At 37.5% G+C, this 19,267-nt stretch overlaps 1 protein-coding gene across 6 annotated transcripts in view; it reads right to left on the bottom strand.

Annotated features, from left to right (window-relative positions):
- The window catches only part of LOC138695049 (uncharacterized), a 466,263-nt gene that overhangs the window by 19,679 nt on the left and 427,317 nt on the right, over window positions 1-19,267 (bottom strand). For 5 of the 6 annotated variants that reach the window (XM_069819389.1, XM_069819385.1, XM_069819387.1 and 2 more), the window contains 4 exons: window positions 16,616-16,853; window positions 9,871-12,728; window positions 6,218-6,712; window positions 3,838-4,000 (listed from right to left, as the gene is read on the bottom strand). In XM_069819389.1, the coding sequence (XP_069675490.1) occupies window positions 3,838-4,000; window positions 6,218-6,712; window positions 9,871-12,728; window positions 16,616-16,853 (3,754 nt within the window). The remainder of the gene's footprint in view (window positions 1-3,837; window positions 4,001-6,217; window positions 6,713-9,870; window positions 12,729-16,615; window positions 16,854-19,267) is intronic. The other variant, XM_069819386.1, reaches the window with a different exon arrangement.

Raw genomic sequence — 19,267 nt, 5'->3', positions numbered from 1 at the left:
ATAAACTGCAGGTTTATTATGAAATTATTATTAACTGGGGAAGCTAAGCTTTTTAGCTTACATTGACGCTACGCCACTGATAAACATGAGTATAATACTCGCAGTGCCAGTGGCGGCCGAAGGCTATTCTGTCAAGTGGGGCACAACCTTAATGATGAACCCTGAAAATTAAAAACATATAAAACCAATTTATGTGCACTAACCTTTCTAATTTTTGTAGATGAGCTCCATTTTTCGGTTCTTTCTGCGAGCAAAAACCTCTATAACTATTGTTGAAGTTCGGAATAGAATGTACCATCTTTCTCTCAGTTGAGAGCACTGCTACGCCCAAAGGAAAGTTAAATGGAGTTCTAAGTGTAATTCACAGAAATGCGCTGATTCTCACTCGTTCGTACTCACAGATCACGCAACTGCCTGCCTTCTTACTACCGCAGCACTAGAATTGGCGAAACTCAGTCGAAAACTGTAGTGTGCACTGAAGGCGGCGAAACACCTGCCAAGATTCTCTATTGTCAGATTGTCAGTGACAAAGCTTTTTGAGAACTGCGAAGTTCATGTATTGTACTGTAAACTTTCTTTTTTGGATACGATGGAAGCATAAAAGTTTACAGGGAGCATTAACAACATAACTGTGACAAATGAATATATATACTGTATATATATATATATATATATATATATATATATATATATATATATATATATATTCATACATACACACGTGATTTATACAATGAGTCGAGCTTCTAAATTAGTAAACTTACATTTAACGTTTTTCATGTCAAGTTTAGCTGTAAAATGTCGTCTGCTACACGGCAAGTATCAACACCCCTAAAAATGGCACGCAGCTAATTGGACTGTTCCTAAACTGAAGAGGCTTGGTGGGCACGGCAAATACAGTGCCCAAAGCACACGGTCTGAGGCAAAGAGCTCCGCCTTCCTACAACTCACACCCCCATCCCTTCCTCGTCCATCGCTGGGCACGAGAAGAGAGAGCCCATTTTATTACCTGTTCAGAAAACTTGGGTTTCGTAGACTACTACAGATTCTGAAAACATTAGTAGCAATGAAAATGTGAAACTCTTTAAGTTATTATTTCATAATGAAATTAAATTGTATTATAATATAGTCATAATACGATAATAAAAATCACTGGGAGGGCACGTGCCCATGTGCCCCTTAATAAAAGCCGCCCCTGTGCAGTGCTGTCATGGAACCCATACATCGTATGGGAACCTACAATTTTTTAATTAGGCATATGGGTGCCTAAGTTTTGTATGCGGAGATCTGTACAGATCTTAGATCATCTCTTCCTGTTCCTAATGTATTTTGTTTGAAGTTCATAAACAAAAATTGTCCATCTCTGCAGCACTGGAATCCAGAATTACATAAAATAATGGTTGAAAAACAAGAAGTTCTGCAAATACACAGTCCAAGATTCATCGAGACAAGTGTGCATCTATGGTGGTGCTACATGGTGTATTCTTTAAATCAAGCTGGTTGTACAAGTAAAATGTAAAACAAAACAATTTCTTTACTTCTTCTTTAATATTAAAAAAATCATTAAATGACAGTCGGAGAGATAGAGAGAGGAGAGTAAAATATATTTCAAGGGAGAAAACAAGGGGTGGGGCATATGGCCAAGAGAAAAATTACTATGACAGCACTGAATACTCGTAATAAAGTTAAAAGTACTATCTAAAGTTAAAAGTAGTCCTATCTTGAGCTGTAGGATGTTCAACATGTTACCACAAGGAAATGTCCCTAGACAAATTCAAAGTAAAAGTGAAAACGTGGCTTCTTAGAAACCCGTTCTATTCTGTGCCAGAATATTTTGAGTTAGAAAATCAAGCTGTAGAGATTTTTTAGGTTTCTTTCTCTCAGTTTTATTATTATTTTTGTAATATATGAGGAATTTCATATAAATTATTACTAAATTAATTCTTGTCTTACTGTATGTAAACAGAGATTACCAAATATTATTTGGGATCAATGTATTCTAATTTCCATCTAGATAATATATGCCTACTTTTGATTTATCCTGACTCTCGATTGTAAACTCTAAGGAGTATTTGGGATAAGTTTGTTTTATTTTTAGTAGTGTATGTAACAGAAGATTTTATATTTTAGTACGATAATTTTACACTTGTATTTTGACAATGTCAATAGCTTTTGCTATAACGACAGCTAATAAATACTATACTACTGTATATGTAAAAAAAAAAAACAGAAAATAAAGATCTTTAATGATTATTTTATTGTAATTACAATCTTTTCCATTAATTTATTAATTAATAAACAAACATCTGTAATTTAAGTTTTATTTGTATCATTTCCAGTGTCCAGTTTTCCACGTGGTCAGTCCCACTCCATTCTGTATAATAATAAAATGTGTCTCGCTTATTACACAAGAAATGGGATTATTTGTATCACCATGACAACGAATTTGTTTCTTTCTGATTGTTCTGTAGACACTTTACTGTAACTTGGCCTGCAAGATCGCCAGATATTAACCCAGCAGATTATTGGTTGTGTGGCTATCTAAAGGAAATAGTGTTCTTGGGCAAACCTTAATTGAATAGTTGAAGGACTCCATTGCACACGCTGTGGCAGATATTCCAGAACACGAACTCTGAGCTGCTGTATATAGACAGCATTAAAGAGAGGCTGTTACTTGTACAAGAACGAAACATCCACGATGAAGCTAAGACAATGAGTGGAGATGCAAAAAATCTCATTTCTTGTGTAAAATGTCAGTGCCAGAATTTTTAAGGTTGAGTAAAAATGAAGAAAATATAAAAAATTATAATCACATCTTACTTTAGAAAAATCTTATATCGATGGTGTTTGGGTAAAGGGGGTTAAATAATTTTTTTGAATAATTTCGAGGGAAAAATTGTTCCAGGGCTGGGCATCGAACCCGGGACGTTTGGTTAAACGTACCAAAGCTCTACCAACTGAGATACCCGGAAACTCTACCAGACACCGATCCAATTTTTCCCTCTATATCCACAGACCTCAAAGTGGGCTGATAACCGTCAAGCAACCAACATTGAGTGCACACTAACTCTGTGTGACTTAAATTGTGGTTTTCTGTTAACGAACAGTGACGTACATTATGCAAATCAAGCTTTCAGGTATAACTCCCTGTACAGTGGCTTTGAATAATTTCGAGGGAAAAAGTGTTCCTGGGCCGGGCATCGAACCCAGGACCTTTGGTTAAACGTACCAACACTCTACCAACTGAGCTACCTGGGAACTTTACCAGACACTGATCCAATTTTTCCCTCTATATCCACAGACCTCAAAGTGGGCTGACAACAGTCAAGCAACCAACATTGAGTGCACACTAACTCTGTGTGACTTAAATTGTGGTTTTCTGTTAACGAACAGTGACGTACATTATGCAAATCAAGCTTTCAGGTATAACTCCCTGTAAAGTTGATTTTGAATAATTTCGATGCCCGGCCCCGGAACAATTTTTCCCTCGAAATTATTCAAATCAACTTTACAGGGAGTTATACCTGAAAGCTTGATTTGCAAGTAATTTTTTCTATAAATGGAGTTTTCTTCTCCAGTTGAATATACAAGTTAAATTCTACAAGTTGATGTGTAAAAAGCAAAAGAATACTAGTATTTGATATATTTTATTTGTGTAGAAAATTGTTTGCAATAAGGGTTCTAAGGTTAATTTTCATTTATCTTAAAACTCATTTTTATGATTTATCTCCCTTTACTCAAATACCATTGATATATTGCTGTAAACGTAAACTGTCCCTGGGTAATTTGTGGTTGATAACACAGCAATACTATCAGTTGGTAGTTGGAGCTGGTTACCTCTCTTCTGTGCCAAGTCCACAGGGATAGGACGCTGGGCCACACTGACGTTCGGCACCACAGCCACTCTCAAACCTTCAGTCGGCGGGCTGGCGTACCCATCAGGACTCGTTTCGCCTTCTTCTCGGATGGGCATGTCTGCCAAGGGGGGATTGAGCTTGCACTGTTAACATAACATTAAATATTTTTACAAATGCATGTTAATTGACAGTATGTCAGGTACTTATTCTTTCATAAATATTGCATACCCAGACAGAATGATCCAGAGAAAAAAGAATTAAGTTTTAAGTTATGCCTTGTGAAATGTAATCTTAATTAATAAATAATAATAATGATAATAATAATAATAATAATAATAATAATAATAATCATCATCATCATCATCATCATCATCTGTATGCTCTTAAGAGGGTGATGGGTGAAATTTATATTTTATACATTTTTCAAGCTACATCCCTAGTTTTTATTATTTCATCTCAATTCACTCCTCATTCTATGTCAGCTATAATGGCCTGAAGTTTGGTGGCTTGTTATTCAGAAGGGGTTTTCTTCTTTAAGTACTGGAAGTAATAAGAAACGTAAAAAATATACGTTACAGTTATATGAACACTAATTAGTGTTCATATAACTGTAATATATATTTTTTACGTTTCTTATCAAATCTATGAACACTGTATAATTGGCCCAACATGTGTGGTTTATCTTTGAATACTGGAAGTAAAGATTACATTCAATTTATCGTCTTGGTTTATTCCCATATATTTTACTAGAACAAGTTATTATAACACTGACATTAACAAATACATGACCATCTTTAAATTACATATTATTGAGACTATTGATTGATACTGAAATTGCATTGTTAACTCTAGAATCAGGAACTTATTGAAGAAGCTTCAACACAGATTGCAATTGAAGAGTCCACTGCAAGAATGATGGATGTCACTTTTTTGTCGAAAATGAACCAAGACTGTCAATGCATAGCTTAAGACATATAGAATGTACATAGAGAGTTACATGGCATTAACATTGATAGTCATTGTCCAGTAATGGTCGGAAAATCATAGTTAAGCTTTGAGCGCTAAGCATTTCAAACTTTCAATTGCTTCTCCTGAAAAATGTATTCCAAATGACATCATCATTCTTGCAGTGGACTCTTCAATTTACAGTGACTTTTTGTACATATAATCACGGTGTGATAGGTAATGATGTAGTGAAGTTTCATTTCTATGAGTAAATTAGTTTCTGAGTTATTAACAAAATTATTTTGAAAAATTGCATACTTAAAAATGAGTCGCTCAATTTTTCAGTGAAAAGTTTTTTTTTTGCAAGAACAGTGGCATATTTAGAAAATTTCACTCATTATTTTTTCTGTATCTTTACTACAAAAGGGAGGAGAAAATTTTTATAACCTCTGCATACCTAAAAATAGAAATTTTCCATTACCATTATAAATATTTAATTTTTTCCATTTTGAATCTTGCGTACACTACTTTTAACACTTGAATATCATAATCTCAAGGGAAAAAATGGAACTCTCTGCATCATAATCCACAGTTGATTAACGATTTACCACGCAAATCGTCTGTAGCTGCATTTAGATTGGCAACAGGCCATGACTGTTTGGCCAAACACCTGCATAGAATTGGAATATATCAGTCTCCTAACTGTCCATTGTGCAACTCAAATCAAGAAATGGATTCAGAACATCTCAAAATCTGTGCGTCAGTAGCTAATCATGACAATATCTTTGAAAAATATTGGAGTGCAAGAGATCAAATGACTTTATTGTCAAATGCCTGGCATTAGAAAACAACAACAAGACTTGAATATAAGTAATTGATTAACTAGCGGACTTACTCGTGTTAATTATGAAGTCTTATAATTAACATGGGTAAGTCCGCTAGTTAATCAATTACTTTAATTTTTTATTTTAAAAACTATTATTTAATTAGAAAACCCAAGTGCTATTTTGTTAACCATACTGTATAGAACATGCAGTACAAATTTCATGTTCCTAGCATCAAAAATTGTAAGAGCCTTTACACTTCGAACCTGACGAAATGTGCTGAAAAAAAAAAGTGTAATAAAACAGCTTGTAAAATTTTCATGGAATTGAAGTTCAAGGATGCAGCTGTTTATAAATTGCGTAATTTTTATGCTTTCGAGCGCCGCAGAGAATTGAAACTTGCTCAACTTATAAATAAGAGATTGCTGATTCATTTTTACAGGAAAACGAAAATTCTATTTTTGACTGAAAATGACCAAAATTACACCCGTCACCCCCTTAAGGGGATGAAAAGGCACTGTAGTGAGACTTAATATAAGACACTACGAGATAAAGAAGTAAAAGCAAGGGGAGAAGGATGAAGTCGAATACCTGGTATGCTGCCCGGTGAGCAGCTGTGTTGGTAGACACGTTGGGGGAGTTAGGCGGTGTGTACAAGAGCGTCCTGTCAGCGGCTGCCTCAGTCGGTGTGCCGGTCTCCCGCACGTGGACGCACACCTTCTCTGCAAAGCTCACAGTCTTCTTCCCCGCGCTCCTCACCCCCGTGCAGCAATCGCAGGCGCTGTGGTGCTCGGGGGTGTTGTTCGGGGTCTTCCCGGGCTTGCCGTCATACTCCTGGGGCGAAGCCTCCTCCTTCTGCTTGGCTGACAGGAACTTGCTCACCTGCTGGCGCACCTTGAGCATGTCTGCCTCGCTCCACTCCTTGATGCTCTCCCCGGAACACACGACGGACAGGCCGCTCATCTGCAGGAACTCCTCCAACTGCAGCACTTCCTGGTCCACGTACTGCTCGTCTGGTTCCTGCTTGAAGCAGCATCTGTCTTCCACCTCAGGAGTTTTCGGTATTGGAGGTGTGGGAGGCCGTACCTGCAATCCAGTACAGCATTATAGTGTGTATTCTCAGCATACATTACGAGCAAGATGAATGGTGATTACATAATGTGACCAGGGACCTATTTCACGAAAGTACAAATTTACAGGAAATAGTTTCCGTAGCTACAAATTACAATAACGTATAAAATATGTTTCACAAAACATTCGAAAATATTCCTGTAATTGTAACAGTGTCTTATAAAATCAGACCGTGAGTAATTTCTATAATAGGCTTTACTTACATAATGCAGGTCATGCATTTTCTAATAGTACATTATGCAACGAGCCTATAATGGTATTTTATTTTATTTTATTGGGTTATTTTACGACGCTCTATCAACATCTAGGTTATTTAGCGTCTGAATGATATGAAGGTGATAATGCCGGTGTAATTAGTCCGGGGTCCAGCACCGAAAGTTACCCAGGATTTGCTCGTATTGGGTTGAGGGAAAACCCCGGAAAAAACCTCAACCAGGTAACTTGCCCCGACCGGGATTCGAACCTGGGCCACCTAGTTTCGCAGCTAGACGCGCTGACCGTTACTCCACAGGTGTGGATCGCCTATAATGGTAGTAATTAAGACGCAACGAGCGCAAGCGAGTTTCATAATTTTCATACAAGCGTCTTAATTACCATTATAGGCAAGTTTCATACGACTTTTTATGCTCGACCACATTTCTAACTTGAAATTATTCATAAGTACTGGTATTCATATTATTCTTATCTGACTGGAGAGCGGAAGTGACCTTGTGCAATCTCCTAAACTCTGAGATGTGCTCAGACGCAAAAGTATTGATTTTTTCCTAGGAACCAATGTCATTGACCTTGATATACTCTAGAGAGTAAAATGAACATTAATCTTGATATAACATTGAAATTGATTTAGACATTGAAAAACGAGATGACAAATAGAATTTATTTGAATGTTATTTACAATTAATGCTAATTATTATAGTAACAGAACATAACCTTCTGTGACAGTATTGGATTTCCAGCCTCCGTGACGTTTTGTTAGTTGTCTTTCGATTGCATATCCGAGAATAATCGAAAACCTGAACTTTAATGAATAGGTGTACTTTAATAGAGTCCATTAAAGGGCTACTACCAGGTGTATAATTACTACATTTCTGCATGGTCGAGCATAAAAATCATTGTTGAAGTTAATATCAATAATACGATCAATAACTATGAATGTGATACAATAGAATGTCAACTATAACATAATTAAAAATGATTTCTAGAGAATCCGGAGGTTCACTGTCACCCTTACATAAGCCTACCATTGATCCCTATCCTGAACAAGATTAATCCAGTCTCTATCATCATATCCCACTTCTCGCAAGTCCATTTTAATATTATCCTCCCATCTATGTTTCGGCCTTCCCAAAGGTCTTTTCTCTCCCAGCCAACATTCTATATGCATTTCTGGATTCATCCATACGTGCTACATGCCCGCCAATCTCAAACATCTGACTTAATGTTCATAATTATGTTAGGTGAAGAATACAATGCGTGCAGTTCTGCATTGTGTAATTTTCTCCATTCTCCTGTAACTTTATTCCTCTTAGCCCTAAATATTTTCCTAAGAACCTTAGTCTCAAACATCCTTAATCTCTGTTCCGTTCTCAAAGTGAGAGTCCAAGTTTCACAACCATACAGAACAACCGGTAATATAACTGTTTTATAAATTCTAACTTTCAGCTTTTTTGAGAGCAGACTGGATGATAAAAGCTTCTCAACCGAATAATAACAGGCATTTCCCATATTTATTGTGCGTTTAATTTCCTCCCGAGTGTCATTTATATTTGTTACTGTTTATATTTGAATTTTTCCACCTCTTCAAAGGATAAATTTCCAATTTTTATATTTCCATTTCGTACTATGTTCTGGTCACGAGACATAATCATATAATTCGTCTTTTCGGGATTTACTTTCAAACCTATCTCTCTACTTGCTTTAAGTAAAATTCTCGTGTTTTTCCTAATAGTTTGTGGATTTTCTCCTAACATTTTCACGTCATCCGCATAAACAAGCAGCTGATGTAACCCATTCAGTTCCAAACCCTCTGTCAAGTAGAACACTGTAACTAAATATGATGTACCTAGTAATAAGAATAGCTGTAGAATTTTTGTGTCACTTATACATTTCCTATTGTCTTCAAATCTACCAGTACAGTATATTAACATGAAATGTAAATTCATCTATTGTATATGCCTGTATGTTTATTCTTCATACTTAAACAATTATATCTTCCATCAGTATAATAACTGATCCACAGGATGAATAATAATGCAATATCTATATCATTTAGTAGCAGTGCAAGTTTCTCATGACTCATCATGAATCTCTGATTAAACCCCACTAAACTTTTATTTCTCGAAATGTTTTTCTACGACAATTATGTTGATAAATCTCAATTTCTTCATTAACAGAAGAAAAATACATGAATTTCTTTACAAAACACACCTGAACCAATTTTAGGATATAAAATAATATAACTTTCAATACAGTTGTTTACTCACATAAAGAGTAAATTTTGTAACATACTGCAAAATTGAATAATGTCAAGGAAAAAATTGTTCCGAGGCTGGGTATCGATCCCGGTTGAACATACCAGCGCTCTTACCAACTGAGCTACCCGGGACCTCCACCCGACACTGTCTCAACTTTTCCCATTATATCCACACAACTCGCATGGGCTGACAAAACGCCAGAGACCCGCATCGAGTGCACACAATCTCTGTGTGACTTGGAATTGTGGTTTTTTGTTAACGTACACAGTGACGTATATATTATGCAAATCTAGTCTTTCAGGTAAAGCTCCCTGTAAAGCAGATTTGCGAGTTGTGTGGATATAAAGGGAAAAGTTGAAACGGTGTCGGGTGGAGTTCCTGGGTAGCTCATTTGGTAAGAGCGCTGGTACCAGAGGTCCCGGGATCAATACCCGGCCCCGGAACAATTTTTCTCTTGAAATTATTCAAATCTGCTTTAAAGGGAGCTTTACCTGAAAGACTAGATTTGCATACTGCAAAATTGTAAACAAATGACAATTGAATTTGTAGAATCATGGCCTGGAACCTGTTATTTTCTACTTCACTTATAAATTTGCTAGAATATCTTTGAGAAACAGAAACATTTGTAAATATAGTTACCTGGTAACCAAGATGACCTTCCTCCAAGCTGCTGTCAGTCCCTGCATCTACTCCCTCGTCATCATAATCCTCATCTTCCATCTCATCCACGTCTTTCTCCGGCTGGATTCTTCTCCTTACTGCTTCTTCTGCTACTTTACAACTCCCGATGATCTTCCTCTGCGGGACTGTATATTCTGCAAAATCAGCATCCTGCAGAGATCTGCGCTTATTCTGCGCCAACACAGTTTTGCAAGCCTCCGTCCCGTTCCCCAACTCAAACATGCTGTACCGCTTGCTGTTGGCGCTGTTCTTATGAGCCTTGCAGTTGTAGTGCATTGCCGGGTTGTTGTTTTCTAGCGACTTGCGGAGTATTCCACGTGGTAATGGCGGCCTGGGGGGTGTGGGAGGGTTGTGACATGTCTCTCCATGCTTCACAGGAGCTGGTACACCTTTAGTGTCTCCACCAGTTGGAAGAGAGATTGAGCGTTTGGGTAGTGGTGGAGCCGGCACGTGTGGTCCTGCCGGTTTCTGTTGGTTCATCATCAGACTAGACTCAGAACTGACACTGTCATAGCGGTACACAAACAGAGGGTTGTAGTTGCTAGGGTTATGGTTTGACGATGAGTCTGTTAGGATCGTAGATGAGCCACGGTAACCCGAAGATGGCTGCGTTGCAGTGCTAGAGGAAGAAGAGACATTTGTGACGGTGTTTGCAGTTGTTGGAAGGTGCTTCGCTTCTGCAGTCGTTACCACAAGAGAGGCACAATCACAGCTTACAGGCCTCGTCGCCTTGCATTGACGCAGAGGAGGGGAGACACAAAACAAAGGCCGGAGTGAATCTTCGTTCTTTCCCTTCAAGTGATGCACAATTTCTGGAACTTCTGCAAGTATCTGACGATACTCTCGTGGTAAAAGAAATGTCAAAGAATCCCAGTCTCTAATATGAGCAAAACCTTTCTTGCGAAGAGCTTCTACATCGTTACAAGAAAATGGCCGTCTAGTTTTACCAGGATTTTGAGCTTTCTTATTACCAGCTCTGGCATGAGCCTGCTCCTGAGAATGCGGGGGAGAAAATTTTTGTGGCATTAGGAATACTTTAGCAACATCTAAATCTTTTCGTTTATCTTTTAAGAATGCTAGATCAGGCAAAGTGTAATTGGGATAGAATACATATACAGGTTTCTTAGCATCCTCTCCCAGTTTACCGTCTCCCGGCAGACCATGTCCGCTAGGTAGTATGATCTTGACTAGAGAAGTTCCGTTCGGACTTTCCAGAAGTTTGAACGGTGCAGACTTGAGTGTGTTAACATCGGCATACCCAGAAGTCTGTATACTTCGATGCATCAGATGCACCGGAACTTGAGTTGCCGTGTTCTTGGTGGTTGCGATAGACGCCGGACTCACGCACGCCTTTCTTCTTGTCGGCGACAGGTTTTGCAGCCTTGTCGGCTCAGTTTCTTCACTTGAGCTGCAGTTGCTGATGCTCTCGCCAGATACCGAAGGTGTTGAGCCGGCAAAATTGCTGAGCCTCTTAGTCTGAGTCCCTTGGCATTGTCCTTTGTCCTGCCTCAACCTCCCCAGGATCTGGATGTCCTCTCGCTCAATACTGTTATTGTTGTTGACGTTGAACATCGTTATGTTCTTACTGATGCTATTGCTACACTTTGGCTTCAGTAACTTGTACGTATTGTTTTGACTAGAGTTCGAGCACTGATCTTCCTGCTGATCGCTGACGCAGCTGTTAGCTCCGAGATCCAGAGTGGACTCCTCGATCTTTGACACACTTTCGGACAGCTGTTCGACTGATTCTGACCGATCGGATTCCCGTTCATCTTCCTCTTCGATGAGCTCGTGTTCTCTATGGATGTAAGAATCCTCCTTCCTACAAGGCTCAACAAGGCTGTCCTCGAAGCAGCAAGTAGAGTAATCAGTTGGAGCATCATCAGCTCTGATCCAGTTATTAGTTGCTCCATCCAGAGTATCAGCCAGAGTTGTTTTCTGATCGTTTCCATTTTCACTGCCATAATCAGCTCTCATCTTGTTGCCGTTATCACAGGCGTTCCCCGTGTCGTGCAGTTCACAGCGACAGTCATTGAGACACCCACAAGCACCGTTCTCCTGCTCCCTTCCCCCGTGGAAACCCCTGGCACCATTCAGAATACTGGGAGGTGCTGCATTGCTGATAACAGGGCATGTTCTCTGCCTCATTGAATCTTGGTTGTATGAGTCGCTCTCCCCTTCTGACTGGCTGTTGTTAGACGCCGGCCAACACTCGCTAGCTGATGACTGGTCCATCGCATAACACATCCCTTCATTGCTCACGCTCTTCTGCTTCATGAAAAGCTTGACAAGGCTGAAGTTGTGTTGCTTTCTGCCACCTCCACTGCAGCTACTGGTGCCGTCCACTGAGCTGTTGGTCTCCGAGTGAGCGGACAGCAGGCTGCTGCTGTTGTGCTGGACATCGTACAGCTTGACGCAGCCTCTGACGCCAGCCACGTGGTTCCTGGGTTCCGACTCCATCGAGGAGGACATGGCACTGCTGAGCTTGCTGCTCATGGACGCCAGCAGACACCGGCGCCGCTGCCGCGACAGATTAGGCATGCTCTGGCTCTTGAGGGCGGTGGCGTCCACCGGTTGGAAGCTGGCGATCGTGGTTCCCTCAGGACACGTGGTGTTGTTGTTGCCGGATGGGTGACGTGTGAGCTGCACCTCGCTGGAGCGCTTTTTCAGCTTGCTCCAAGTCGTGTACACGGAGTCGGAGCGCGCCATGGAAGTGTCCAGGGGCCGGCTGCCCCCTCCGGCACGACCACCTGCTGGATGGACAAAGCGCGTACTTGACCAGTTGTTGCTTCCTGAAGTTGTCGCCTCACTCTCTCCTGAAGAAACATCACCAGTCCATGCACAATGTGAGTGACAACATTCAGTGGATTCAGCTGCATGCTCTACTGAGGAGGACACAGGTGTTACAATTATTTACGTATTAACATCAATTTTTAATTATTTACTCAGCTTGTTTATTTTGTCCATTCATTCACTCATTCATTTACCTATTCATCCACATATATTTATGAAATATATGTATTTGTTTACTAATTCTTTCATTATCGTTCATTTCATTTTTTATTTTAATGGATTATTTTACAATGCTTTATCAACAGCTTAGGTTATTTAGCATCTGAAGGAAATGAAGGTGATAATACCGGTGAAATGGGTCCGGGGTCCAACACCAAAAGTTACCCAGCATTTGCTTATATTGGGTTGAGGGAAAACCCCGGAAAAAACCTCAACCAGGTAACTTGTCCTGACCGGGAATCGAACCTGGGCCACCTGGTTTCGCGGCCAGACGCGCTAACCGTTACTCCTCAGGTGTGGACCATTTTCGTTCATACATGCATTCATTCAGTATTGTTTATTTATTTGTTTATTCATTTATCCATTCACTTAATTGTCCACAGGAGAGCCAAATCCTAGCAATTCCTGCCCATAGAACATCCCACTATTCATCCTCTTTTACTGTCTCAGTCCCCCGTGAATGGAATTCTCTACCTCAGAAGATTAGGGCCTGCCAGACAATAACCACTTTCAAGAAAAGGCTAAACGATTTCTTACGGGCGCAGTTAAATTGAAGTTATAATTGTGATCGAGTTTAATAATTTAATTTAATTTAGGTACGACTATCATTATTATTATTATTATTACATAATTATTTTATTGGTGTTGTGAAGATAAAAAGAATTGTCATTGTATTATATTAATTATGTATTATATTGTCTTGTATTGTAGTATTGTATTGCTTTGTATTGTATTGTATTAATTATGTTATATTCATAGCATTGTAGTAATTTTCTATCATACTGGTTGAGTGGAAGAGAAGTCCGAATGGCCTTAACTCTGCCAGTTAAAATAAACCATTATTATTATTATTATTATTATTATTATTATTATTATTATTATTATTATTAAATATATTTATCTGTCTATTCATTTTGTATGTTTTTTCGTTTGTTTGTTGGTTCTTTCGTTCGTTCATTCATTCATTTATTTATTTACCCCTTCAATATTATACTGTAATTTTCTAATAATTCAGTTTTATTCATATATTTTCATTTATCCATTAAATTTGCGTTACTTATTAGCTCATTTAGCTGTTTCGTTATTTATTCACTTATTTAGTTTTATTTATTTTTGTGGGGGTATTTTACGGCGCTGTATCAACATCTCAGGTTATTTAGCATCTGAATGAAAAGAAGGTGATAATGCCGTGAAATGAGTCTGGGGTCCAGCACTGATATTGGGTTGAGGGAAAACCCTGAAAAAAACCTCAATCAGGTTACTTGCCCTGACCGGGATTCGAACCCGAGCCACCTGGTTTCGCGGTCAGACGTGCTAAGCGTTACTCCACAGGTGTGGACTTTATTTATTTATTTATTTATCTATCTACATTTTTAGTGGCGATAAGAGGGTAGCTCAGTTGATAGAGCAATTGACTACAGAGACTGGATGATCCCGGGCTCAATGCCAGGTTGCGGAGGGATTTTTCTCGTTGTCAAACTTCCAAAATGGTTCAGGGGTATTCTCAGTCTCTTGTCAAATTGAGTACTGGGTCTTTCGCTTGTGTAAAAGGTGGTAGTAATAAAAGAGAAACAAAAGATTGTGTTTTACACAGACCATGCACAACTGATATTTAAAGTTTACGAGTTATTATTTTTTTTTATATTCCAGCATTCTTCCTCTTTTAACAGACAAAACGCTGAGTCTTGAGTCCTTCGACGAAATGAAGACGGTTGTTTAACTTGCTGTAACTCGGAAACCAGTAAAGATTTTGAGTAGCAATAACTTTTAAAAGTAATTTCAATTATTTTTCAACATTTCTCTCACTTTGACCCTCGTCGAACTTGAAAAACAAAAAAGTTTGCCACTTACCAACTTTTGAAGGTGCAAATGTCTATTTTGAACAAATCACTTTGAAGTTACTATTTTTTCTCTCTGTTCAAAAAAAAAAATTTATTTCGAATTTTTTTCTATACCTTCCTCAGACATTCGCCTATCAATCATAAAAATTACAGTGTGATTGACTGACTATCTTAGGAGCTACAAGGTGATAAATATTTAACGCAGCAGGAAACTGATTTCTCCCTCCCTCTGGCTCCGGTATCACCGTCCCTCCCTCATATGAGACGTTACTTTCTCGCACAAGCCATCTATATTACAATGCCGCAGCGATCTCCGATTGGTTCTCCTCATATGCAGGAAATTTGCCGTGGAGAATAGTAATTAATTAAGGTAAAATACTAAATCAGTTTCATGATTAAGACAGGGAAATTAAAAAAGTTATTTATTTAACAAATAATCATTATTTTAGAATAATTCTGTGACCGGGAGAAAAAAGGTCTTAAGTAAAAATTTTATACTTTTCAGGAGAACAGTAGAAAAATTGAAATTGGTGTCAATTATAGATTTCTTTTAATTATGAGGTTTTCCCCTTGAATGGAATTCTCTACCTCAGAAGATAAGGGGCTGCCAGACAATATCCACTTTCAAGAAAAGGCTAAACGATTTCTTACGGGCGCAGCAAATTGAAGTTATAATTGTGATCGAGTTTAATAATTTAATTTAATTTAGGTACCGGTATGACTATTATTACTATTACTGTTATTATTATTATTATTTTATTTTATTGGTGTTGTGAAGATGAAAAGGATTGTCATTGTATTATATTAAATATGTATTATAGTGTCTTGTATTGTAGTATTGTATTGCTTTGAATTGTATTGTATTAATTATGTTGTATTCATAGCATTGTAGTAATTTTCTATCATACTGGTTGAGTGGAAGAGAAGGCCGAATGGCCTTAACTCTGCCAGTTAAAATAAACCATTATTATTATTACACAATTATTTTATTGGTGTTGTGAAGATGAAAAGGATTGTCATTGTATTATATTAAATATGTATTATAGTGTCTTGTATTGTAGTATTGTATTGCTTTGAATTGTATTGTATTAATTATGTTGTATTCATAGCATTGTAGTAATTTTCTATCATACTGGTTGAGTGGAAGAGAAGGCCAAATGGTCTTAACTCTGCCAGTTAAAATAAACCATTATTATTATTATTATTAAACCATTACTATTATTATATTTCTTCTAAAATAGGTACTGTTGCTCATTTAACAATTTTCTTGATTATTTCCAAAAATTTCCGCACTTAAGCCCTTTTAAGACTACAACCCAAACTGAGAAGAAGGGACCAATTAAACCTTTTCCATGTGAAAATAAATGGTAAATGTAAATTATTAGGAATGCAAAAATGTCTTAAACAATTATAGGACTGTTTACCCTGGTGCTTAAAGTTTTAAAAGGAAAGGGCATCAGTATGTGATAAAATGCCTAAAATACAAGTTAGACCTTTTTAATAAGGAAGCATGGAAAGTAAACATGTGATGTTTGTAAGGAATAAAGTATTAAATATTCTTAAGTCCTTTATTCTGTGTGTGCTCGATTCAAAAAGTACATATGACATTTGGTAACGCTCTATAAATCCAGTCAGGAGTCTTATTTGACTTTAGCCGTTTTACCAGATTGTAGAGAATTGTTTCCGCTTTCAGAACATATAAAAATCCCATTTTCACAAAAAATTGACTTTAGACCTTTTTCTTCCCGGCCACAGAATTGTTCATTCACTTATTATTCATCCATCCATCCATGCAATCTGTAGCGGTGACGGCATCAAACGTCTTACGCATCCCCATAACATTACTGTACCTGCTTCATGGTAGTCTGAGTCCTCCGAGTACAGAGTCATGCTGCCCTCGAAGGCAATGGTGTAGTTGTCCTTGTTGGCCTGGCAGGTGAGCATGATGTCGTGTTCAGTAAGCAGGTCGCAGTCCAGGGAGTCCACACTGAAGTTTGTGGATGGCAGAGGGCACTCCTTGACGGGCGAGAACAGCAGCTCGGACTTGCAGATGGACATGGTGTCTGTGGAGCCAGCGGAGTCACCACCCTGCCGAACAAACACAGTTCATAAAGCATGCGTCACAACATAAGGGAAGATCTGTGCAATATAAGGCCGAAGACCTACAATGCTTGTCACAAGAAATGTAATATATATGAGTTCAGAAATTCTTTCTTCTTGCTAAGTGTTTGCATTTCGAACTATGGTAACAATTTTACGATGTCTTGTGCATACTTTCCTGCTATTATCTAGAGTTTCAGTTAGGTTAGGTTTCCAATGAAGCCAGATTCAACAGGGGTTCTTTTAAGGGGTTAGGTACAGCTTACAGCAGTAAAATTTGGGAAATATTCAACATTTTTTCCTCCATTACTGTATCTTGTACAGTAATGAAAATTGGTATGTGTAAAACACTATCCTTCTGCTATATGAAAAAAATATTTTTACGATTTAAAAAAATTATTCACATTTTGTTTAAATTCAGTTCACTGTGCAGTAATGAAACGTTTCCCACATGGTAACTAAAAAAATATCCAACATTCTGTTATGAAATTTTTTGTTTGTATTTATGCATGTTATATCTACAATATGATGCAAGATCACTTCTCTACCTTTGATAGATTGTCTGATACAAAATAAATTCATTTAAAAAATGGTCAAATATCAGTATTTTCTTTTAACACAAAATAAAAATAATTGATATATATATATATATATATATATATATATATATATATATATATTTTATTAACGAATGTAATTCAAAGAGCAAGATATTGTAAACATGAGTTTCAGCAATTAAATAAAAGAGAGAGAACATGAAAAAGTTAACTTCATGAGTTATGAGGGAAACGTTTCATCATTGCACAGTGAACAACCACCATTATGAATTTTGAAAAAAAAAAAAAAATAATAATAATAATAATATTTTTTTAAATCGTAAAAATATTTTTTTAATATAGCAGAAGGACAATGTTATACACATACCAATTTTCATTATTGTACAAGACACAGTAATGAAGGAAAAAAAATGTTGAATATTTCCAAAAATTTTACTGTTGTAAGCTGTACCTAACCCCTTAAGTTTAACACATTTTTTTTTCAATGAACTGTCTGTTATGTGAAATCTGTTAAGACTTTGTGGACTTAAGGTCAGAAATCTTTCAATGCCTTAAGCAAAACACTATCAAGACCTAAACATTATGACATGAGGTTTGGGAAATAATATACAGCATTATAGTTGCTACAGAGAAATGAAGCTGTGTTGGAAAGAGTGTGTGAAGAAAGAATGATGTTGAAACTGATCAGGAAGAGGAAAAGGAATTGGTTGGGTCACTGGTTGAGAAGAAACTGCCTACTGAAGGATACACTGGAAGGAATGGTGAACGGGAGAAGAGTTCGGAGTAGAAGAAGATATCAGATCATAGACGTCATTAAGATATATGGATCATATGAGGAAACGAAGAGGAATGCAGAAAATAGTTTGCAGTGAAAGACCTGCCCTAGGGCAGAACACTAAATGAATGAGTTGCTACATGAAGTGTTTTCATAATAATGCTTCTAACACGATAGGAGCTAATTTAATTTGAATTAGGTTATTATTATTATTATTATTATTATTATTATTATTATTACCGGTATTATTATTACTATTATTTCATTCATTCATACTTTTTCTGCCCAAGGGCAGGTCTTTCACTGCAAACCCAGCATAGGGTGAACTTTTATATTGCTGTGTCGTAGAAGTCTGCTGCCTGGGATCGGAACCAGTTTGTGATAGCTATCTGCACCCCTCTCTCAATCCCATGGTATGACAAATGTCTCAATTCTGGTGGAGAATATGTTGAAAAATAGCCCAACAATTGCTGTATCTGTTCCAATAAATCTTTATATGAAACTGTGTTTTCTTTTTGTAAACGGCCCTAGGAAAACTTACTTTCTGGACGCGCCTCGTATGTCTAACTTATTATAATTATTTTATAATAGTTGTAATTTAGCAAATTTATGTAAATATTTCAATATTTGTTTTTTAGCATATAAGCTACCTGTACTGTATATCCTTGCTATACAAAATATTTACCCAATTTATGAAGTATCTAATCTAATCTCATCTAATCATCTCCATAAAATAACTTACTTACTTACAAATGGCTTTTAAGGAACCCGAAGGTTCATTGCTGCCCTCACATAAGCCCGCCATCGGTCCCTATCCTGTGCAAGATTAATCCAGTCTCTACCATCATATCCCACCTCCCTCAAATCAATTTTAATATTGTCCTCCCATCTACGTCTCGGCCTCCCCAAAGGTCTTTTTCCCTCCGGTCTCCCAACTAACACTCTATATGCATTTCTGGATTCGCCCATACGTGCTACATATCCTGCCCATCTCAAACGTCTGGATTTAATGTTCCTAATTATGTCAGGTGAAGAATACAATGCGTGCAGTTCTGCGTTGTGTAACTTTC

This window comes from Periplaneta americana, chromosome 2, assembly GCF_040183065.1.
Source record: "Periplaneta americana isolate PAMFEO1 chromosome 2, P.americana_PAMFEO1_priV1, whole genome shotgun sequence".
NCBI lineage: Eukaryota > Metazoa > Arthropoda > Insecta > Blattodea > Blattidae > Periplaneta > Periplaneta americana.
This window is presented reverse-complemented; position numbering and strand designations above follow the sequence as displayed.